At 40.9% G+C, this 24,620-nt stretch overlaps 2 protein-coding genes across 3 annotated transcripts in view; one reads left to right on the top strand and one right to left on the bottom strand.

Annotated features, from left to right (window-relative positions):
• Nucleotides 1-24,620, bottom strand: part of ERI1 (exoribonuclease 1) — a 146,367-nt gene that overhangs the window by 52,433 nt on the left and 69,314 nt on the right. The window lies entirely within an intron of this gene.
• The window catches only part of TNKS (tankyrase), a 138,425-nt gene continuing 115,729 nt past the window's right edge, over nucleotides 1,925-24,620 (top strand). Inside the window, exons 1-2 of the mRNA XM_065837978.2 lie at nucleotides 1,925-2,450; nucleotides 13,839-14,063. Coding sequence (XP_065694050.1) covers nucleotides 1,952-2,450; nucleotides 13,839-14,063 — 724 coding nt within the window. The 5' untranslated portion in view covers nucleotides 1,925-1,951. The remainder of the gene's footprint in view (nucleotides 2,451-13,838; nucleotides 14,064-24,620) is intronic.

A 24,620-nucleotide genomic window follows, 5' to 3' on the forward strand; every position in this document is an offset into this window, starting at 1 on the left:
TTTTTATAAGACCCATTTATATATTGAAAGGCCTTAATAAGGTCTCCCTGGAGCCTTCTCCAGGCTGAACAAGCCCAACTCTCTCAGTCTTTCCTCATAGGAGAGGTGTTCCACCCCTCTGATCATTTCTATGGCCTCCACTGGCCCCTCTCCAACGGGTCCATGTCTTTTCTGTACTGAGAACTCTAGAGCTGGACTCAGTTCTCCAGGTGAGGTCCCACCAAAGTGGAGTAGAGGGGCAGAATCACCCCCCTTGACCTGCTCGTCACACTTCGCTTTATGTAGCCCAGGACATGGTTGGCTTTCTGGCCTGCAAGTGCACATCGCCAGCTAATGTCGAATCTTTTATCCACCAGTACCCTCAAGTCCTTCTCTGCAGAGCTTTCAGGATAGGCTGACCCAGAGTGTAGCATTTCTTATTTGGTCCTACAACCAACAATGAATTTTTAAGGCCACCATGAATCCCAAATCTCAAAAAATATTACTTGTGTATTTTAAAATCTTTCAGGAAGCAGAACAAGTGGTTGCCTACTGATACACTTCACAAAAGTGATGCTGTCTGTAACCTTGGTTTATGGGAAATACAGAGAGGGGCAAATGGATGTGATTTGTTTGCCACTGATGTCACAAAAGCAACTGGCTGGTAAAATATAGGACTGCAGGAAGCCAGTGGTGAGCTGAACAAGTGCACACTGATGCTCTGGCCTCTTAAATGTCTTGCAAAGCTCGGGCCTGACAAAGGGGCTGTTGTAATTAGCTTGCAAAGTCCTTTGGGGAGTTTTGACTTGCAAGAAGGCTGTAAGGCAGCAACTATCTACATTTGGGTGTCTGGGAAGTCTTGCCAAGCTCTCAGTGCCTGGTCAAGGCCAACGGCTTCAAAGTCATAACACAAGCAAGAGCTGAGCCAGGCACATTTAAGTGGATCTTCATGTGCTGTGCCACCAGTCAGGGCGATTGATTTCATGTCATCACTGGCAGATAGGTACTTTTTAATAGTAGCACTAGACCAGATCCCAATTTGTTCTGAATTCCTGTTTTCTGATTTTCTGTGCCCCTAGCATTAGACCTGGTCAGCGCTTCTCCAGCACATCACACAGTGCTACACAAACACTGCCCAAAGCCCTTCTGCAACCAAGCAACTCCAGCAGATCTGTTTGCCAGGATGAGGCTGGCTGGCACCAGCCACACTCCCTCCCTTTCGCTGGAATCCCACATCGCTTTCCCCATTCCCTGGCCTGTCACTGCTGCTCCACCAGCACTGGGAGCCCCAGTGCCCAGTGTATGGGAATTCTCCAGGAATTGTTGCTGTTGATATTATTCCTGTCACTGGAATCTCCCCCGTGCTCACAGATTAAGGTATGGTAAGTGAACTGGAGATCTCTTGGTGACAGTTATTGGAGCTTCCCAACTTGAGCAGTTTATCTGTAACAAGTGTTCATGTCTTCCCGTGGACATGAGTGACCCGGAGAATTTTGATCTCACCCTCCAAATCCAAATCACAAAAGCCCTTACGGGAACGGTGCTGGCCATTTCTCTGCAGTTCACTCCCCATGGGGCATACCAGGCTCTGTCGGTCCCGGACGTCTCGGGTTCCTGTTTCTCACTCGCGGCGCTGGTAGGCTCTGGCAGGCTCTGGCAGGCGCTGTGCGCTGTGCCGCCCTTCGCCTCCCGCTTCATGCCTCACGCGGGGCTCGGGCGCACTCCGGCAGCAGCGACGGGAACTCGCGCCCCGCGCCGCCAGGGGGCAGGCGCGAGCCGCTGCCCCGCCGTGGGCCGTGGGGCGGGTCCCGGTGAGGCCCCGCCCCTGACCGCCCCGCCCCGCTGCCACAACGTGGGCGTCATGTCCGGGAGCCGTAGGTTGGGATTGGCCGGATGCGGGCGGAAGTGTGGGTGGGGGTTGCCGCGGTTGCTGCAGTGACAGGGGCTGGGAGGGGGGCGGAGGAGGGTGAAGATGGCGGCGCCGCCGCGTCGCTCCCAGCACCATCACCACCATCACCCGCCGCCACCGCCCGGACCGGCCTCGCCGCCGGCCGCCGCCTCGCCGCCGCGCAGCCCCAGCCTGGCACCGCCTGACCTCACCCCCGCCGCGCAGCGCCACAGTCTGGCCGGCCCCGAAGGCGAGGCTCCCCCCGACGCCGAGCGGCCTCCGGCCCTGGAGTGCTCGGAGGGTGCGAGCACCGCCGCCCCGGCCCCGCCGCCGGGCTCGGGCAGCAGCTCCAGCAGTTCCTCCTCGTCCTCCTCCTCGTCTGCATCGTCGTCCCTCGCGTCCAGCCCGGCGGCGGAGAGTCCCGAGGCGGCGGGCCCGGGCGCGGCGAGCGGGGCGTTCCGCGAGCTGCTAGAGGCCTGCCGCAATGGGGACGTGACGCGCGTCAAGCGCCTGGTGGACACGGGCAACGTGAACGCCAAGGACATGGCGGGCCGCAAGTCCACGCCGCTCCACTTCGCCGCCGGTGGGTACCGGGACCGGGGAGGGGCCGGGGTCCGTCCGGCCTCCTGTCCCTGGCGAGGGTAGTGCCGGCCAGTGTGTCGGGACAGGGAGGGCACGGCTCCCGACCTGGCTTCCCTGGCTTTGGGGAGCGGATCTCCAGCATTTCGGGGGGTCGGGATAGCTCGAGCCTAAGCTGAGAAGGCACAGTGGGCACAGTGCCCCGGCGGCGTCGCGCTGGAGGTGGTGGGGAGACAGCTGTTACATCTCTTTTGACTCAAAATGGAATAAGATCCTTCTTTTGGCTGAAACGAATGCCAGAGGAGATCCTGGAGGCTTAAAGGAAACTGTGTGATCTAAAAGTAGATACTTTGTGTTTGACACATAGGTTGCACACTTGTGCACATGTGCTTGGGAAGTGAGAAGCTGGAATTCAGGATAAGCTTGGCTTGAAGGTAGGGTTTTCACTTATAGTACTTTTTGAAAGTCAGGAACCTCTCTGATGCATGTAGACTTGTTAAGATTCAAAGTTGATACCTTGTACTTAGTAAGATTTTCTTCTATTTGGGCATAGCTGCTGATCGGTCTCTGCATCTCTGTGGTCTGAGTGGGCTGGGGAAAAGATTAGTGTAGTCCATAAGGAGAATATTTTGTACAGGACATGATCTTCACTGGAGGCACAAGACATGCAAAGTCTCTGATAAAAGTAAAATGAGGAAGATATTTGCAAGTCCTGAGCTAGGGCTGATCTGGTAATAGTTGCTAGATCTGTGGTCAGGCTGAGGGCTTTCTGATGTGTGCCACAATATTACAGGACTGGACTTCATGTAAGTAAGGGACATAGATCATGTTTAAGTTGTGCACTGGTACACATAAATTAATAAAATTAACAAGCCTGTGCTGAGTGGTCAATATTTAAATGCGGGTGTATGGCTTTAGAGCACTGTGTTGAAATCTGTTATAAAAATGAAGATTTTATGGCACAATGTTACTTGGAACTCTGAATAGTGATGTTCAGTTTATCAGTCAGATAATACTCTCTGAAATTGCATGGGTTTGTTTTCATTTTCAAAGTACAAGTGTTCCCCTAAGGGAACTTTTGGTCATGAGCAGTTTCCTTTTCATTCTTCTCTGATCCCTGAGCTTTAGCACTTGCACAAGTGGCGTTTAAAACACAGTGAACTCCTGGGGTATGGAGATGAACTTAATTTTAGTGAACTCTGGAACATAACACTGGTACAACAGCATGTGTCCACTTGAAGTTATTAACATTTTGGAGGGCTCATCTGGAGTCTGCTCTGCTTGTTTTTGATCCAGACTTAAAATTAGTCCTTGCTGCTTACTTTTAAACTCTGAGATCTATCTTAAGTTGTAACTTCAGTGCTAGTACAAATGGTACTGCTGAAACTGCAGTGGTAACTTCTCTTTTGGTTAGAGAAGAAATGGACAGAATTTAAGGGCATAAGGCTTTGAAAGTTGATAGTGTCAATAAGATGTTACTGTGATAGCAATGGAAAGTGCTTCATTGTAGCATGAGGTTGGTCTGTGTAACAAATTCTTGTATCTATTGTTTTCCAGACTTAAAGACTTTCCTTAACTACTGTATATATTTTATCTCAAATCACTGCAGTATATATGGTCCAAATGGATTTGACATGTTAATAGCATTAGGCAGATTTCTCATGACAGAAATCTTTGGGTCCTGGATTTTGGAAAGGTCTGTAAGCACATGGTTTGAATGTAACTGATCTTGGGCAGTATATATACAGTGTGTTGATTTGATCTCCTCCTTCTTTGTGGGCAAAAGGAGAAATAAAACTTGTTTGCTTATGGGCATAGACGTCTGCTGTGTATATGAAGATGTGTTATAGATAATAATTCATGTTTTATGAGCCATACCTCAGTGTGAGTTATGTAGTCTTCACTAGGGGATCAGGAGTTGGAGAGTGCACTATGCAATGTTTTAAACTTCTTTCACCCTTTGAAGCTAAACTTTTAAATGGCAGCAGAGTTCTACTTCTGATCTTGTGATTTGTGATAGAGGAATTTGTCTCCTAATTTCTTCTTCGTTTCCCTAGCTCACTCTGGTTTTCTCAGATGACCCTTTTAACAGCAATGCTGGGCAGTTAAGTTACTTTTACTTTTTTACTTTAATAAGGAAGAACAATTTCCATAGTTCTAGTTTCCTGTAAAAAGCATTAAGTTCAGTTTTCCTTATGCTTTGTGAGGTTTCTAGCTTCAAGATTACCTTTATCTCCTTCTCGTGGCAGAGGAAAAAATAAAATGAATGACTTCTGAGAGCATTCAGAATCCTTAGCACATATGTAAGCTTGGGATAAGGTGAGAACTGAAATCTCTGTAATCAGTTACTTTAAAAGCTGGGAATAGATCTGAATCTGTTTCTGGAAGTTGGGGTCATCTGTCCATTATTCACTTCCAGATAAAATGTGCACAGCCACATGAAGTTGAAACAACAGTGTGATCCAGATTTTCTTTATCTTGGATGTCTGAATTTTCAATTGGTGTGAATGAAGACGAATCAGTTCTTCAGCTCTTTGGAATGTCAGCTAGTATGCTGAATAAATTTGACCTGCTTTGGTTAGTTATTAATAAGGCAGAAATTAATATTGAGGCCACATCAGGATGATAGTGACCTCTCTTGTCAAGCAGAAAGAGGTCAAACAAAGGATAATTTTCCTTTCATTCTCCAACTTGACCATTATTCTAGCAGACCCTCTCTTGAAATTCTGAGTGTCTTTCAGGATATGTGGTGTTCAGCTTTCCCTTTGCAAGTGATTTGAAGAGTTCTTCTACAGAGGTGTACACATGCCTGGAAAGAAGAAAATTCAGTAGCGTCTTGGCTGTAGTGTGGGTTGCAGGATATTTGGGTCCCTGGCACCAGTGCAGGCTTTGGATATTGTTCAGCAGCACCCAAGAGTCAGAGTAAGCAGCAGATTCTAAAGACTTGGGAGTGATTGAGTGACTTTAATATACAAAAAAGAAATTAAGTGGTGGTATTGATGTATTCATAGCTTTTGCATTCAGTTTTTTCAAATAGAACTAACTTGCTTATAATTAAAAAAAAAAAATCAAAAAACACAACTGTGCTAGGCACTAACAAAAATGTGTTTGGCTCAAGGTTTTATCCATGCTGGTGACCAAAAGCAGGTATCTACGGAAGAGTTATACACTTGCCCTCTTTGTATATGATACCTCTCAGAATGCTCTTCCTGCAGTTCATAGCTCAGCAATTATTTGAGCAAGACTCGTTTCTACATGTTAGTAGAAACTCATCCTGTGGTAAAGAGTGCCACTGAATAACTGGAGTGTTAACTGGTATTTAAAGTAACTTGCTTCTTCTTGTATTTTCTGCCCTCTTCACTGGAATATCCTGTGTTCTGCTTAGTGGTTCTCTTCTTCAAACTGTATTGAATGAGACAAACTGTTCCACTCCCTTTCCTTTCCATTGCACTCCTTCTTTGATCTAAAGATGTGTTACCTTTTTTTCCTGGAGAAAGATCTTAATGTTGATTTCACCAAATGATGAACACATTTACTGTGTTACGCCCCTTACTAGTTGAAAAATTTTGTTATGCCTGTGCTGTATGTTCCTCTGTAAACTGTTTTTATAATCCTGCTTTTGGTGGTGGTGTTTTTAGCCAGCATAACCAAAAGAGTTGGTTGTTCTGTGTGTATGTGAGAGGTAGATTTCCCTCCCCCTCCCCGCTTTGGGGAATACTATTGACTTCTTTTTCCTTTTATTTATTTTTTTTTAATGGTTTCATGATTTGAGTCTATGTGATAATGTGTCACTTTGCATGGGGTAGAGTGGGATTTACTCTTGGCCTACATATTTACTGTGAATCATTATCTGGTTTGTGGGGAGGGGATGCCTGTATTGGTCCATTGTGTTTGAAGCAGGTTGGCAACGATACTTTCATGGCTCTTCTTTTGTGTGTCATCCTCCATTTGTAGCTCTTGCATACCAAGGTTGGCTTTCCAAGACTTTTCTGCCTTTAGTATGCCTAGATGGGCAGGATTCCTGTCACCTTTCGTCTGAAATTCAAGTTTTTTCCCAGAGCCAGCAAAAATTTGTAGGAGCTGGTTTGGTAATAGACTTGCTTCTTCCCTTCTGAAACAAGGTTTAGCCTCACAAAAGGATGTATATGTATTTGCTGCTGGTGCTTTGATTCATATGTTTAGGCCTGGGCCTTGCTGGCAAATCGTTAGTAATAGCACCTCTTTCAGAAATAACTAGGTAGATGGACCTGATAGAAATAAGCTGAGTCCTAGCTCATTTCTTCAAATAGCCGCAGTCATAAGCTTGTCCAGTTCTACACCCATTTAATGAGAAGTTAGCCCCTCAAGTTCTTAAACAACACATTTTTTTAGCTTTACAGTTGCTATCTCTCTAGTGTTTAACCCAAGGATGTAGAGAGTACTAATAGTAATTGCTGAACTCTGGCTTAATGCCCACTTCTGTACTGAGGAAGAGGTGGAGGTTTCTAGAGTCGCTTTGGGAACGTATGGAGTTGGAATCACAGGGTAAAGTGCTCTTGGTGGTATCAGCACAAACTCAGGCTTGGAGAAACCTGATCTAAGGTGTCTTGTTAGAGTATCAATGCTTTTCCTTCTTTTCATTCTGCTTGGGTCTACAGTAATGACAAAAAGCTGTTTGAGAAAGTAGTTTTCTGTAAGCATACATTTGATACCACTAGTAATAACTGTTGGAAGTCAAATCTTTTTATGAAGGCTAACATATGTAACTATTCTTTGGAAAATTTATAGAGTATACGACTTAAATCCTGAAGGCAAAGAGATCTCACTTGGGTTGGAAAATAGTCAGTGGTCAGAGTTTAAAAGAACTGATCACGTATATTTGTCAATTAGTGAACTCTTAGTCATAAAAATGTAAGCTGCTTCAACATGTGTGAGATAAACAACTGAGAAGGCAAAACTAAGATAACTAGCTACCAAGTGTTCCTTGAGAGAGAGCCAGGAAAGGGCAAGAAGTATTTGGCAACTTATTACGCATTTCTGCTCTATGCAGAGACACCTGAATTGACCACTTGACCTATGGTGCAATGTATAGTAGGTTAGCTTAAATTGCTCTGGAAAGCCTTGAGATACCATTCTTAAACTACTCTGACTCAATTTGTTGCAGTTGTCTGATATATCATTGCCATAGAAGAGATGTCTGACCTTACTCAAACAGTTGTTTGTAAAGCTGAGTCACTGATTAATTCTGCCTTGTGCAACTTAAAGCAGGGGTAATAACAATTTTCAGCTGGATTCTTGTAGACAGGATGAAAAGTGCAGATTGTGTAGTCAAGTAGGAAACATCCTGGCAACCTTACAGGATCAGAGCCTGTACAATGCAGGTTTTCTGATGTAAAAAGATGAATTGATAAATTAGTGGCCTTGACTTTGGAATTCTTTCTTTTATGTTTTTGTAGCACTTGGAGTACATGAACTCTGTTAGTGCAACAAACGTATTACTTCCTAGGTGGTTTCAGCTCATTTTCTTTGTGATTGGTAACTTGTCCTCTTGAATGGTCTTGTAATACTTCATACAATGTATTGTATCTCCTTCCCATTTAAACTCCTTTGATGGAATTTACAAGAGGATACAAATGCAAAATCTCAGTCCTTCAGTAATACTGAACCAGACGTCTTTTTCCCCCCCCTGCACCCCAGCTTGGAGGCTCTTCAGTTAAATCACTCGGTTTAACTATGTTCTGACTATTGAAGTGGCAGAAGTGCTGGTGGCTTTTGGAAGAGAACATTTTTGGGAAAAGTCTTGTCCCAGAATGTGTGGAAGAGATGTAAAATGACTTAGCTTCAACTTCTTCCACCCTTTGCTTACAGTTTAAAACCATTATCAAAAGGGTTATATGTCTTTAAGGTCTGTGTGTCTCTACTTCAAGGGCTTGTATTCTCATGAGTTATGTTCAGTTCTCTTAACAAGTGGGATTACATTTAGTGAGAGCATCTTTCCTACTTTGGCTAAGATCACAGTAAAACCTGCAGGTATGCTTAACATGTGGTTATATACTTTTGAAAAATTTAACTCCTTTTGGAGTGCTGTGTTCTTAAGAGCAAGCAGGAGGAAAAATGTCTACTGAAAGCTAGAAGTCTTCCATATGATAAGTTAAATTCTGTACGTAACAGCAGTGTTGCGGAGTCTGGAATTGATGTTTGGAGGAGTTCATGCCATGTTGTGATCCAGTGATGTTAATTAGGTAGTGGAAGGAACAACACAGCTGTATTACAACTGATCAAATTGGCTACTTGATGTATTGTACTCACTGGGGAAAGCATTCTTTCAATTCTAGTGGGAAATCCATATATTTATTTGGTTGTTACTTTTTACCAAACTATCTGAAAATAGTCTTGAAATCGGGCAGCGAATTATGTGGCTTCTGGGAATGTTAGTGATTAAATGTTTTTAAACAGTTGCCAAGAGAAAGCTTATGACTAACTGATCTCAGGTTTAACATGGAAGCGTTAATTGGAGCATGTAACAGAAGGTATCAACTAGTGCTCCTGTTACTTTACTTGCATTGTCTCCTTTGTCAGTCATTCAACCTGCTCATCCTGTTGCCTCTTGTTACTTAGGTTCAATGCCACAAGAAGAGATGGGACAGGACAAGTTACTTGGGTTCAATGCCACGAGAAGGGAAGGGACAGGACAAGCTTGCGGATTGGGAACAGGGTGTGAACAAGTAGGACAGATCTTCTTGGCAGTAATAGTAAGCATTTGCTGGTGTCTCTGTGCTGCCTTGTTTGATGACTTTTAAAAGTTCTATTTAGCTTAATTTTCAAGCTTCCAGTTTACTACTTAAAGCTTTTTTTTCAGCCTGAAGTGATATAAATTGGAAAAGATGAGAATACAGCATTGGCGAAGAACTAGTTAAGTGTTTTCAATGAGTTGTCTGCTTGTCTCTTGATTTATGTAAAGCTATCATAGCTATCTCCATCTCTTGGCTTTTGTCAAGCCTTAGTCTTCAGTTATTGCTGTGAGATGACTGGAGAAATGAAGAGCCTGTCAGTCACTCTGAATTTTTGCCTTTTCTTTGGTTTCACCCTTAAATTTCAGGTGTCCTCGTGCTACTGCCTTTTTATAATGGGATTGCTGCTTCCCTTTTCTCCTGGACAATGTATTTTTCTGAGGTACTGTGACTTGTGTGAAACTGCTAAATTTTGTAAAGAAGCTTGTGCATTTTACTTGTGTGAAGTAGCCCGAGCTTATAAGGGACCCTGCTCATGAGTGTCTTTGGAAGCTCGCAGGTGAATCTCATCAAAACAAGCTTCCATGCCAGGCCTTCAGATCTGCCTCTCCTCCATAGTTGTGCTGGTTTTGGATGTTTTCCATAGGAACCTTCTATTTTATTGTCTTTTGGGATCTTTGCTTGCAGGTCCTTTCTTAGGAACTCTTCCTTAAGCTTTGTGAATTCAAGTTGCACAGAAAATGTACAAGAGTAGGATTTTTAAAGTAATCTTAATTGGCATCACATCAGTTTCTTCAGTTTAAACTAAATTATATGTGCTTCAGCTGTCACAAATGGCATGGCATGCGTTTGTTGTTTTTCACAAGAAGTGACCGTGACACTGCAGGAGTTTCAGTAATTACAAATGCTTTGTCAGAGTGTGTTGTGTGATCATTTTGAAGACTTCCTGGCACTTTGTCAATTCAAGTTTTTACAGGTTTGCCTGTGGTGCCAGTGGGGGAAGCTATTCTCGTTGCTTGCTTTTTCTCTGGAAGATGAGTGATCTGTTGGGTTAATATCACACAGTATCCTTTGCTCTGTTTTTTGAGGACTGATCAGAAGAGCTAATTTTCACCAAAACCTCTGAAGTGTTTATTGCTGGCATTTCCAAAGATACCTTTATCAATGACCTCGTGTCCAGCAATACTTTGAAGAAGTATGTTTTTAGTCCTGAAAATCACAACACTGAACTGAATTTGAAAAGGAATCTGGGTTTTCAGGCACTGTCAGATTGTTCTTCCTCGAGAGACAAGAAGTGCATGTAAAGCAGAACGCTCATGCAGTTTCAGCATTGTTTTTAGTAGTTCAGTCTATAGAATTAAAGGCTAATAAAATCTGTTTACTGTTTAGTTGAAAGCATCCTTTTCTAATTCTTGTCTTGCTCAATTTTCCTTTGCCAGTCAAATGAACAATAAAAACGTGGGAACCTTGAGAGCTGGCTTCTTGGTATTTATGCCCCAGGCCAGTTAGCTTTGCTGTGGGACCAGATACCCTTTGTTTGCAGTTTTACCCATTTAACCTGTCATTTTCTATTTGAAGAGTTACAGGTGATTTTCCTTGGCTGTTTTATAACCAAAATAAACAAATTTACAGTCGCAGTGGCCTTACTGACAGTTCAGTTAAGAAAAAAGTGTCTTTTGGTAGCAGTTTTATTGTGATAGATAAGCATTACTTTAAATAATACCAGTTTTAATTTGCATGCTCCTGTTTCTATAGTGTAAATTTTAATGTGATCAGTGTATAATGTACCAGAAAGATTTGACTAATCTGCAGCGATGGACTAAAATTGGATTGCTGAGCGAGGTGCCAGTCTGGTTGTGGGTCGTTCCCTGCAGCTGGCGTGGCTCAGCAGCTTGGGAAGCAGCTGCTGAACTGCTGTCCAGCCTCCACTTTGGTATCTGCTCAGTGTCTTAATTTGTAATTTGTAGAGGTCCAGCATCTGTGCTGCAAGCAGCTAAGGGCTCTGTGCAGTGAGGTTGGGGCAATCTTTACAGCTATCCAAAAAGAACCAGGCTGTACTTGTTAACTGCAGCTCTTGAGCTGCATTACCATACAGGATTGACTGAGGTGTAAACTGCTAGTCTATACTACATGTGAGCATGTGTGTGTGCTTCTATGATGGCTTCCCCAGACTGTTCTTCCACCTGCTTGCTTGTGTCTCATAGAGCAGTGCTTCTTCAGGCAGTAATAAAGATGTTAAACTGTCATCAAAACTCTCAAACCATGATAAGCCTTGGTAAAGGAACTTTTTGTTTTGGCCCTGCCTGCCTTAACCATAATATTAGTCACCTTCTGGAAAACTTGCTGTCCTTCAGAAAGGGTGTTTATGGACTCTGGGCTACACTGAGGAGACAGTGTAAATTCCTGTGGAATGGCTGGCCTGCAGCTTGACTGAAAGCTGGGTGCTGAGCCTTAACTGGATAAGCTAGTGTAGATACAAAACTGCTAGATCTGGCTTAGAGATCTCACAGTATGGACTGTGGGCATAAAAGCATGTTAGTTCTGCACCTTAAGTCTATGTAGCTGTAACTAGTGCACTACTCTGGCAACAAGGGGGCTTAACTCAATTGAAATAGAGGTCCTGTCCAGGGACTGCAACTCTGGGGTAAAAATCTTCTGATTTGAGAAGTCTTCATGCATAAGTTGTTGCCTTCCATAGGGTGTGCTAACTTTTGAGAATTGTTTCTGTGAGGAACATTTAAGGAAGAACTGTTGTTTTTACATAACTGAGGACCTGGCGCCTGACCCTAGCGGGGGGAAGGACCGAGAGACATCGGACTATGAATTCTTAATGTAATACACAGTCTCTTCCCAGAATATGTACTGACACCTGTATACATACCGATACCTGTATTGATAAGTTAATTTAGGGGGAAGTGTAGCCAAAGTACCAGGAATCCATATCTTAAACAGATAGATAAGGGGAAGGGTATTGTGTGCGTCGGGATAGTCTATAAACCCTGAAGTACCTAACCAATGGGGAACAGGGGAGGGAAATTGCGACCGGGATTTTGGGGAAATATAAGCAGGGGCTTTTTGCCCTATTCGGTGTGCCTACCTTTAGGTAGAACACCCGGTCTTGCAAAATTGTTATTAAAATATGCTTTGCCAAGAGATCCTGCCTGGGCCTATTATATTTGCAAAATAATTGTTTCCTACATTTCTGTCACTGTTCTAGCAGCATTTTGCTGTGGTTGTGTTACATGGTCACCTGGGGGAGAACTAACAGCTGCTTTGCTTCACTTGAGCTTTGTATTTGCCTTCTACAAGGAAAATGTCTTTAGTTATATTTTTGATCAGTGATCTGTGGAGTATATACAATCTATAAGCTGCCAGTTCGCACCACTGTGATGGTATTTCACTTGCTGCAGTGTTTAATTCAGGGTTTCATAAACATAGTTCATCTACGGGGGATTCTTCGTGCTTAAACTGGTTGGTACCCATGATAAGCAGAAGACACAATAACTCTTAAAGTAACAGTCTTTTGAAAACTAGAGCCACAATTGCTTTTAACCTCAAGGTTTATAAGAAATGCAATCCAACCTTTGAGATACAACCTAGTACAAAAATGAACACTTGTGTTTTAGTTCAAAGTGGCCCATCTGGAGCCTGATACCTGATTTTTGCTCCTGTCCTCTAAGGCAGGTATCTCCAAGGTGGAGTGTGCAAGATATTTCATTGGGGTGCAGGTAGAACCACTAATTAATATAATTTTTTAAACTGTTTTTGTTTCATCTTTATCTCAACCTTTTAGGATTTCTATTTCTGTGTATGTTTGTAATATACATACACTACTGTAGTATTATGTAAATGATATTTATAAATGTATTAGGGGCACATGCTTAAAATCTTTTTTTGCTGATGGGGTGCACAATCAAAAAGCTTTGAAGGCTGCTGCTCTAACACATTTGGGGCAATAGGAAGCACATGTAGGCACCCGAATCTTTCCAGGTTCATTGTGAACAACAAGCTAAAGGTGCAGGATTTTGATGTGCGTTATTTTAATGGTGCTGGCTTTATGGTGATGTTTTCCCTAGCCATAGCAAAGGTGGTGTTCCCAGACTGGGACCTTCCTGAGGTATTATTTCCCAGCTGAGGTCTCAGTTCTACTTATCTGTAACTTCTTAGTTTCTCTGTCAATTGGAGGTAGTCAGACTCTTTGAAAAAGTTCAAAAATGTAGCTTGGGTTAAGGTAAGATGGCTCTGCTTGAGTACTGACAGTGTCCTTCAGTCTTTATTAATATAAAGTCTCCTCCTAGATGAAAACTTGTATCGAGATAGTATGTAAGATACTTGCTTTAGGTACATACAGATTATATCAAGTTTTAAAAATTAATGCAAAGCTTTTCTTGAAAAAGAGTGGCAAGCCTATTGTAGAACTTCTTAGTGAGACAGAGTGGCAGCCAGTCTGGCTGTTTATAATACAAGACTGTTTGCCTCTGCCATGAGTGTAAGTGAATCTTCCAACTGTTGCTTGAGCAGGTGAAGAGAGTATCACTTTCTAGTGAAAAGAACTGAAAAGTGGAAGAGGGGCATGAATAATATCATTTGATGTCCATACACCGGACTGAGAGAGAACAGTTTTAAATATTAAATCATGTTGTTTTACCAGACAAATAAACAGAAATAATGTTCTCTTGCAGGTTTTGGAAGGAAGGATGTTGTAGAGCACTTGCTACAGACAGGAGCCAACGTTCATGCTCGTGACGATGGAGGGCTGATACCCCTTCACAACGCCTGCTCTTTTGGTCATGCTGAAGTGGTGAGCCTGCTGCTGTGTCAAGGGGCAGACCCAAATGCTAGAGACAATTGGAACTACACTCCTTTGCATGAAGCTGCTATCAAGGGGAAGATAGATGTGTGTATTGGTAAGTGTCTGTCACTTCCTATATTGAAACTTTACCAGATCTGTTTTGTGCAGTTGTAATTGTTAATGTGCTGGACTTGAGAGGAAAGATACTGCTTGTTCTTAAAAACTAACTTATTGCAAACTAGCAAGTAAGTGTAGTGATAGTCATTTGAGATTAAGCTTTTCATGGTATATAATGCAAACTTTACTGGACTTGCATCTGAAAAACTAACCCGGGAGGTTGGGTAAAGTTTCTTTGTCTGTTAAATTACAATATTCAAAATCTGAATATGGAAGTTTGTCTTTCTTTGTCACTGTCAAGAAAACTAGCTTTACTATGGAAAATCTTTGCTTTTTGGGCTGCTCTAGATGTTGTCTTAGTGTTTAGGAAGATGATTAAACTTTCATTGTATACAGTATGAGAAAACACCTCCTTTGGAGCTTTTAGTTACAAATTACAGGACACCATTGTCCACAGTGGTTATATATCTTCACTGTATGTGCTGTAGCCTGGAGCCAAAGCAATTTCAAATAAAATTGAACACTTCAATCAATTAAAATGTGTCTAGAACACATAAAGAGCTTTTCAGTCAGGATGTCTTCAACTTTTATGGGTTTTCTCAGTGTGCTTATTATTACTTTTTTTCTAAATGGGAACTTCTCTTTATATTTTTTTACACTCGGATCAGTTTCTTGAACTGATTTATCAATTCTAGTTCTTCTCACATCTAACCTGAATAAAATGTTCTGCTCAACATTCTGGTTTTTGTCAAATGTTGAAAGGAAAGCTTGATTTTTAGCAACCGCAGTTAAGATTATGAACATGAGATTTGTTCTACATGTTACCCAAGGTAACAAGACACAATTGTCATGATTTCAGATAATGTTTATTTACTTGAAGACTTACTACATAAAATTCCTGCAGAGAAAGCTGCAAAACTTATAGGGCAAGTTCTTGCATTAGCTTTCTTGCAATACTTACATAATTACTTAAAACAAACAAACAAACAAAAAACAACAACAAAACAACAAACAAACCAACCCCCCAAAATACGTCAAAACCACCAAAAGAGCAACAACCACCAAACAAACAAAACCCAAAACCCAAAAAGAACAAACAGAAAACCCCAAACAAACAAAACCACACCAAAAATTGAGGGAAAGAAAATGCGAGGAAATGCCAGAATATATTGTTTTAGTCTATTTCTTCTTTTTATGAGGGATGAGGTGGACTTAATTCATTTTTTCTCTGTGGATGAGGTAAAACACATGGAGAATATTCTGCAGAAGTACTGAGTATAGCTGATTATGCAGTAGTACTGTGGGAACAGATCCAGTGATGTAATAATAGGTCCCAATAATAGTCTACTAATAGTGACAATGGTGAATGGAAAATTAAGCTTAATTCCAGTCAGTAGCTGAAGTTTTGTATGTGATGTAAAGGAAGTAATTACTTTAGTCTGTTCAGTGCTGGAGTCTGCCTGGCTTTGGGAACTGCTGACTGAAAATACAAATTAACTGGAAGAAGCTGACAGTAAGAGGCTGAGGGGCGACTTGTAAGGGAGGGCTGGATTTCTTTGCTTTGGATAAGATTTCTCTTACTCAGTCTTAAATCCCTGTTATAAAGCAGAAGTGGGTGCAGCAACACACCTTTGTGTTCAAAGGTGATAGGATGAAAGATGGTTGCAACAGAAAATTTTAGGATTTGGGAGGGGCAGCATGTGTAGTGTTGCTTTGGGTGGTTTGTCTAAAGACTCTTCAGTACTCTTTGGAGGAGATTGGGCAGGTCAGATCAAGCTGGCAGATAATGTGGTACATCAATTTTTATGTACAGCACTGGCAGTAATTTGAGACTATTTATATCTGTTTTCCATAATCAAAAAATGGATGATAGCTTTAAGGTGTATTCTAATTCAGCAAGAAGTTGTGGGCTTGTTGAAAGGAGGTACAGAATCAAATTTGTGGCTTGTATTACACAGAACTTCATTCTGTATTCCATGAGCAGGTTAGATCTGTGACTCTTACTGTTAGATGGTAGATGCAAGGGATGTTCCAGATATGTAAAATATTCAGTATGTGGTACTGGTCAAATCCCAAAGCTCTTCTGCTGTCTGTTGCAGTTTTAGGGTTCCTTGGAAGAATTGAGCCAGGCTGTAGAACTAGACACAGTTCTCCTTACAAAGCTATTGGAGACTGGCATTTCTTCCAAGATGTATTTTGAACTGAGCACAACATCATCATGCCTGTTTAGCTATGGATATCCATATATATCATACTTCGGTCAGATATTTGATCAGTGCAGGAGTTACTACTGAAGGCAGTGTCACCAGTCACTAGATTTAATATGTACCATAGTAAGATGTTGCTTTGGGCTTTAGTTGATTCCATAAAACTGTTAGGACATAAGTATAGACAAAGAAGTCTACTCTTTCTTGCTTGCAGTGAGTTTCTTTACAATTTATATCTGGTGGGCAAGCATGTTTTGCTGTCTTTGGCAAGTTCCTGTTTCTTTTCAAAGGATTTATAAATTTTATATTAAGGTCTTCAGCTTTTTTCTCAAAGTCTTTTGAAGGAACATATTATACACAGGGATAATGGAACTATGGTTGCTTAGGGCATACATTCTGATGAGGAATATTTGAATAGCTTTCTGGAATATATTTTACATTGCTGCTATTTACATCTTAAGTGTAGACTGTTACAGTAGATATGATGGAATAAATTGTTCTGTTTAAAACAAACAAACAAACAAAACCCACAACAACAAAAAAGCCACAAACAAAACCAAAAAACCCCCCACATGCTTAGTGTTCCTCCTTGAACAAGCAGGCCATGCTTTCTGAAAAGCATTAATTGAATATTAGTCTCTGGAAGTCCTGACATAACCTAGAATGTATTGCCAAACTTAGATATCTGTCTGAAAAGCAATAAACTGTGTAGGAATTGATCATCTAGCCTCATTTTTTATGATCTGTTCTTGGCATCTTCTTCCACATGATGTAATGGGAAACAATTTTCAAGTTATCTTCTTTCCTTCCCTTCTTCTATGCCACTCCAGTATGCATATTTTCTTTATCATATAAAGTATAGAATACTGTTCTTTTGGACACTTTATGGGTCAAAAAGGGACAAAGTGATAATTAAACAAAGTGTGGAGATGCAGCATGTTGATGAATAGTGATTTTTTTCAGAGGAATACTCAAGGCATTGAAGCAGAGTGAGAAGACCAGCAAAAGCTAGGTAGTGCTCTCACTACAGCTGTAGAGTGCTCCGGTGTCTCGCGCTAGCCTTGGAATGGAGTAGACATTTATGCTAAAAGTACCTAGAGTGCTCAGCTGTACAGCTGTGTTTAGACTACTAGGTACAAACCCTGCCACTGGGATGCTTATGTGGAAATAAGAAGTGTACGTGAACTGACAAAAGTCCTCGGACTATGCACAAACTTCTGTTTCAGGAAACTGTAGGACAGCATGTGACTGAGACAATTTCTTGTGCTTCTGTTTTACTGGTTGCATATTGTGATCATAGGACAGTGTAGGAACTTCAAGGGAGAGAATGCAAAGGTGCTGAGTTTGGGAGGAATATGGACTGTGGTTCTTTCAGGTGGCAATCGCTTTTGTGTCCCGAGTCTGGAAGTGTAAGACATCCTGACAACGGTACTCAGCTGGTTTGCTGACCACCCTTTACAATATGTTTAAGTCACTGCAGATTTGTTTAGTTGCTAAGTAACTGAATCAATTTGAAAGTGTTGTTTCCTGTATGTGATCAATTTTTGGACAAAAGGTATTGAAGCATTAAAACCAATTGCTAGATAGTGTTCTCCATTATTTATGGCTTCTAAGATTGCTTTATCTGTCAGGAAGATGCATTTTCAATGTCTACAGAGTGCTTCTAGAGATGATGAAAAGTGCCTTAGTTCCTCAGTGTTGCATTTGCCCGTGGAATAATGAATGAATGGTGAAATCTGCCAAGTGTGTTCAGAGGAATGATGTGAAATCAGAGTAGTTACTGTTCTGCAGGTTGTGCTGGGGAGAAAGGACAATGTATTTCTTCATCTGAAAGTTCATATTGTGGTCAGACCAGAGGTACATGCAGCTCACTCTTCTCCAACTGTGACACGTGATAGATCCTCAGAGACTGTGAATGATTTGAGTGTATCTATCTTTCTTTCTCATGGCAATCAGCAATTTAGGAACTTGATGAAGTAGAGGCTGAAGCTGGACTGTGTTGTGTATCCATTGGCATCCAAAATTTTTGAAAGATAGATCTAATCACTTCTTAAATGCTCCCAGACTTTTGACTTTGAAAGTGGTTTGTGGCAAGAGAATTGTGCAGTTTAATAGTCCTGCAGGAAGAAAACTGCCCTTTTCTTTAAATGTTATTATTGATGACTTCTATTGCAAGCCATTCAGGACTTTTGTAGAGAAATATTGAACAGTCATTGCTATTAGCTCTCTGCATATCCTATTTTATAGGCCTTTATCTCTTCTCCCCTCATATATCTCTTTTCCAAGCTGGAAAACCTAGTCTTCCATCATGTTATGTTGAATATTCTTGTATTTTTGTCTTTATTTTAAGGGTGAGGGGTTGGTGTGGAGGGTATAGACGTCGAAAGTGAGTGTAGTAGATTTATAGGGTAACTTAGTGTTCTTTCTGTTTTTGTTTTCTGGTTGCTGAGCACTGAATGGGAGTAGCTCCAAGGCATTTCCTGAGAAGTAACAGCACCTTTAAAACCTTACAGAAGCTGTGCTTCTGCAGTCTGTCAAAGCTTACTTTGCCCTCCACCACTTTTGTTCCTGCAGAGGCTGTAGCTCTTCCTGCAGCAAGGGGTTTTTTCTGTTGTTGTTGTTGTTGTGTTTGTTTTTTTTTTTCCAAGTGGATCTCCAATTAAATGTTGTGAGAACTGTATGACTGCCAGCCTAAAGGTGATCTTGGGTGTCATGCACCTACCTATCTAGTTTTTGAGGTCATCCTTCACAAATATGCAAACTATGAGCATCTTCTATGGTGGTTTATGAATCTGAACATATAGGATACTTCAGTAACTTTTAGGAATAAAAAAAGCTCCCTTTAACGCTGTACAAAACTGTAAAAGTTTTTGAAAATTACTTTTAATCCATGTAGTGCTAAGGATCTATCGGGAATTACTTATTATGACATTAGACCACTGTTCTTACTGCCTTCCACTGGCTAGCTAGAAAATTTACTGCAAAGATCCTGTGGCAAGATGAATTTACTGTGTCAGTGCTATGAAGCAATCACGAATGGTAGTGTCAAGGTGCATTTGTGTCTCTTTTTGACTAAAGAAATTCTGTGGAAGTTGATGGTTTTTTTCTTATTAGCTTTTTTGCACTAAAACATTTTTAAGCTAGCAGGTTTTCCAACATACAGGGATTACTCTTATTTAGATGTCTCTTTGTTAACATGTCAAAACATTGCTCACCCTGCTGTTTCCTCATGACTGAGGAAGGAGAAGAATTCATCAGCTATTAGCTTCTGCTATTACATACCTTTAGGCTGAAACATGTGGAGGTGATATGATGTGATCTTTTCCTGCAGGGCAGATAAACCTTCTGTCAGGATTAAAAAAAAAAAAAAAAAAAATCTACAAAAGGTAGTTTATGGGTAGAACTAGTGCCCAGTAAACCTTAAAGGAATTGTAGAAATGGTAATTTGCCCAGTAGATGCTCATTTGTTTGCACATGCCTTCTTTGCTAGGTGATCAACGAATAGTGAAATTCTTACAGTTTACAATATTTTTGTCACTTGAGACTTCAGAATACTCAAAGCATTTTGCCTTCCAAGTAGAGGAACTGTATCACTCTAAAAGTTAGAGCTGTGTCTGATTTTACTACATGAAAATAAATAATTTTAAAAAAATCACAGGAAGTGCTATCAAAGAACAAAATTGTGCAGCAGGCAGTTCATTTTGGGGCTGGGGAGTCAGGTAGGGTGAGGTGAGAGGGAGCAGCTTTAGCATCTTAACTAAAAAATGATTACAATTACTATAGATTTAGCTGCTGGATTGACAGAAGTCTGTAAGAGGACTAGTAGATTCTTAATAAGTATTAGAAGGGGATATTGGTAATTAAAGTACATTGGGAGCTGTTTATGTATGTTGTTTGTTGGAGAGATGTACTGAATTCCCAAAGACTCACTTGGAGAGCTGGTGTTCTAGAAGGAGGCTGAGATTCAAAGTGGAATACTCAGGGACTTCTAAAATCATTGGAAAATGCTCTCAAGTGAGTACTTCTAAATACTTTATGTAAAATGTTTAACTATTGCTGTTGTTTATATGAGACATTTTTTGAATATTGTTAATATTCCTGCTTTGACTTTTGAGCTACAAAGTTGGAGCCCTACTGATACTGACTATGTATAATGTGCAGTGGGAAGATGGTGACTTGCATTTGGACTTCTTTAAGCTGCTGGACAGTCTAAAGAAGTTTAGACTGTTCTTGTGTACCAGAAATGTGGGGTTTGTTCCACTAAGAGGACATGAATTAATCCCTTCAGTGAAGAAGGTATATCCTGTCTGTTGGTTGCAGTTAACATTGATGTACAGAGCAAAAGGAACCTTTTTATTTGATATGCTTAAGGCCAAGCAGTACTTGTTAATAGCATCTATCTATTATCTGTCCAGATACACAAAAATCCTGGCTATTCTTAATAATATTTATTACTTGGATACTCGCTGATCAAAGCCAAATCTGTTGTTGTGGAAGCAGACTCATCAGAGTATTGAGGTTATGAATTCTTCTGGTATGTTTCTACTCTGTGAGTGATGGTATGTGTGCGGAACACTGCTTCTTTGAGTAGCAAATGGTTTTAAATCCTGTGCATACAAAGTGGTTCAAAGACCTAATATGCTTAAATCTACTCATACTGTTTCTTCGTGGGATCTTTCTCAAATGAACCTTGCGTGATAGCAACCATAGGATAAAAATTCTGTGTTTTAGGTTGAGTGGAAGAATGCTTTCTCACTGGAGTTCTTGTTCATGGTAGTAAGTAGTTTCATGTCCTCTAAGCTCTTATTTAAGCTATGTCAGCTTCTAAACATTAGCATTTATCACAGAATTTAGTTTCTAGGGCTGAATCTTGCTACATTTCCCACTCTATAAGTCTGTGGTACAGACTTCCCTGTCTGAACCTGAGAATAAGGGACTTGAGAATAAGGGCATCTTCTCTGTGAGCTGGTGGGGGTGGAGGAACCCATGATTGAATCATACATTGGTAATTTGGAGGCATTATAATACTGTCATCCCAGTAACAATGAACTGAAGTGTGAGACAACAGGGCATTTGTCAAAAGTGACTGCAGAAAATGGTTTGGGATGTTCTACCATGGCTTATACGATTGCAGTGCTCCCTGGTGGTATTTGGCAGAAGGACAGGCGGGCAGTGGATTATCACCTGGATGTGAAGGACACCCCTTGAGTATATGTATGAGCAGGCAGGTCTGATAGCGTAGTGCAGTCTACAGGAGTTACTGTTATGGGAAAAGCTGCCAAAATGAGATGGGGTCGTTTGCTGTAAAGGCTCCAGGGAATCCCTTTTACTGGCATTTTGCATCTGTGCACATGTAGCTGTGATAGATGCTTTATGAAGAAAATCCCGGTGAGCAATGTCAGTCACCCATGTGTGTTGGACTGAGGTCTTGGTGTGCCAGGAACCTTGAAATGAGTGGATCATTGATGCAAGGCGGAAGTGCCCTACCACAACACTTTTTTGAGAGAGGACCAAGCATTGAGCTGGATTAATCCTGAGGTTAACTTCTTTGCAGAAACAAATCAACAGTAAACTTGATAGCAGAAAAGATGATACTTTGTATGAATCAGGTGAAAATGAGCCTTACTTCTGGTGAGGAAGACCTGTCTGCAGTTATACCAATAAAATAACTTATTGTTTTCCTATCTGGAGCTAGTGGTGCTGAAGGCTTGTGAAACTTGTCATGTGACTGTATTGCTTACAGTCCTTAAGGCTATTGTTTATATTATGGTATGTGTATTGCTAAAAGTTGATTGAAATTGAATTTCATGAGAAGGGTTGCCTTGTCTGGGGTTTCATACACTGTGTATATTTTGGAAGCTGTCTGTCTTTTTGTTAGGTTTGAATTGTATGGACAGTTAATATGTTGAAACCTATGTGTGTGTTCTAGACTTTTTCCCAGCTCCATTTCTTCTTTCCTAAAATTCAAGTATCAAGAAAACTAGTCTTTTTGCCCTGTTTGGCTTCTTGGCATGGGAGAATCTGTGGAGGACAAGAAAAGTATTTTATTATGTTTCTTTACAAATGTTGATTAAATCAGAATCTGCTTACTTACTGCAAAGGAGGTAGTATGATCATATGCAAAACACTATTGGAAAACTTGCTGTAGGGCATTTACAGGAAGTAAAGTCTTTCAAAGTACTGATGTTAAATATTAGCAGATTGACTGGGAGGAGAAGAGGAAGTTGCATATTATCCAGAACAGAGTAATGGAACAGATACTGCACTTCCAGACACTGGAACTGCTTTCAGGTGTTCAGTACCAGTTTACAGTGGCTTTCTAAATGTCTTGCAGAAATACGTAATCCTATGGGACTACAGTTCTGATTACTGTAGCAATATCCGCTTTTAGCTTTTCAGAGGAACCATGTGGTCTTAATGCAGTTCATATGTGGTTTAAAAACAATGTCTAGATATATGTCTAGCCTTTAAGGGATAAATGAGTGGGACCAGTTCTAGCAGAGTTCTTGGATGTTTTCTTGGTCTAATGAAAAACATTGATTTAAGTACTACTGTAAGATATAAAGGTCTTACTTGTAAAAATGTGCAGGTGAATAAATATTTGTCATACAGTGAACAAAGGGAGGTATCTCTTTTTAGTGATTTGGTCTTTCTGCAATGAAAAGCAAATGTACAAAATGAACTATGGGTGATTGAAGCCTACTGAAAACACTGAGCACTCAGGTGTGACCCAGTAGAGGAGCCCACTCAGATTGATCTAACATTCATGCTTCCCTACTGCAAGACTCACAATAGTGATGATATCTTACCTGACAGGCTCTGAGATTTTGTGCAGTGTAGGATGTTTGCTTGTCAAGGACCTAATGCTAAATAGGATGAGACTGGCACTGCTCTGTATCAACAGGGCCTGGTGGTGAGCAGTTCTGGGACTGGAGAACAAATGGATAGAGCTCTGTCTTTTAAGAATTGAAAGCAATTTGACTGTTTTACATAATAATATGATCTAAGTGGCTGAGGAAGGTTTTCAAGACTGATACATATAGTATTGCTAGCTAGTCAGTTGTTAGGAGTATTTGCTTGAACTTAATGTATTTTTAGCTTCCTGATGTTTACTTCAGAAAGAGCATTTTTTGAGAATGCCCGTGTCTTCTGGCCAGTCTGTAGCTTTAGCCAAATTTTGTGGACTGATCAGTTTGGTACTCTTAATTTTGTGTACTTCTGGTATTTCTTAAATATTTGGTCACTATGCTGTGGACTAATGATGAGTTTACAAAACTGGCACAAGGTTCAAATTGTATGCAAAATATGTGAAAGTTATTTGTCATGTTGGTGCTTCTTTAATTTTAAGAGTTTCAGCTCTTAGTAATGTTTTGATGTGATTGTGTGTGTTCCATTGGCTGTCTAAGATACCATCCCCAAGTTGTGTACTGTTGAAGGCTGGTAGGCGCTGAAGTTCACTTCTGGAAAAGCCTGGATAAGGTTGTGTCTTGGATTCTGACAGTTGTTTTGTTCTGTGCTTTGATTTTTTTATTTTTCTTTTTTTTTCTCTTTCCCTTCTTGTGCTCACCTCGCTTAGTGGTGGATGAAGAGCTGCTGCTAGGGTTTGAATCTCTTCAATGCATGTTTCTTCTGGTGCCAAAAAGAAAAACTAGTTTTGATTGTGCATGGCCCTACTGTTTCAGAAAAATGGTATATCCAAGACAGGTTCTAAGAAACTTCTAAGACTTTTCAGTCTGCTTCCTGATTATTTTAGTGCACTGGCAAATAATGCATTCTGATAGCCACATAGTGAATTCTACATACGGTCAATCACCTGACTTCTGCTAGGATTTTTTCTTTCCCCAGAACTTCACCTGGAAAAAATGGCTAGCGTATGCAGTAGGAGATAGTAATTGGTCTTTTGTTTCTCTTAACTCTTTTTCCTCTTAGGATGCTAGTTGTTGACCTGATTTGCCTTTGTGGCTACTTTTGCTTTCCAAGGACACTGAAAGCAGAACTCTTAATCTGTCAAGTGGGATATCAGAATTACAGCTGACATTTATTTGAATAAAACTTGAAGTAGAAAGGTGAATTTGTTCAGAGAAAAGTGGAATTGGGACAGAGCAATCAAAGCAGCTTTAAATTTGGAATATAGATGAAAACATAAATTGCTCAGACAGTAGGACAGCAGTTAAGATTTCTAGATGTTCAATATATAGTTTCTAAGCATTCATTTTAGTTACTAAGTAGCTGCAGAATTGTTGCTTGCAACGAAAAGGGGTGTGATTTAGTTGTGGTATAGTGAGACCTCAACCCATACCATCGACAAATGGGTTAAAAGTGGGGGATTTAGTTTGTTGTTTTGTTGG

This window comes from Patagioenas fasciata, chromosome 4 (assembly GCF_037038585.1).
Source record: "Patagioenas fasciata isolate bPatFas1 chromosome 4, bPatFas1.hap1, whole genome shotgun sequence".
Classification (NCBI taxonomy): domain Eukaryota; kingdom Metazoa; phylum Chordata; class Aves; order Columbiformes; family Columbidae; genus Patagioenas; species Patagioenas fasciata.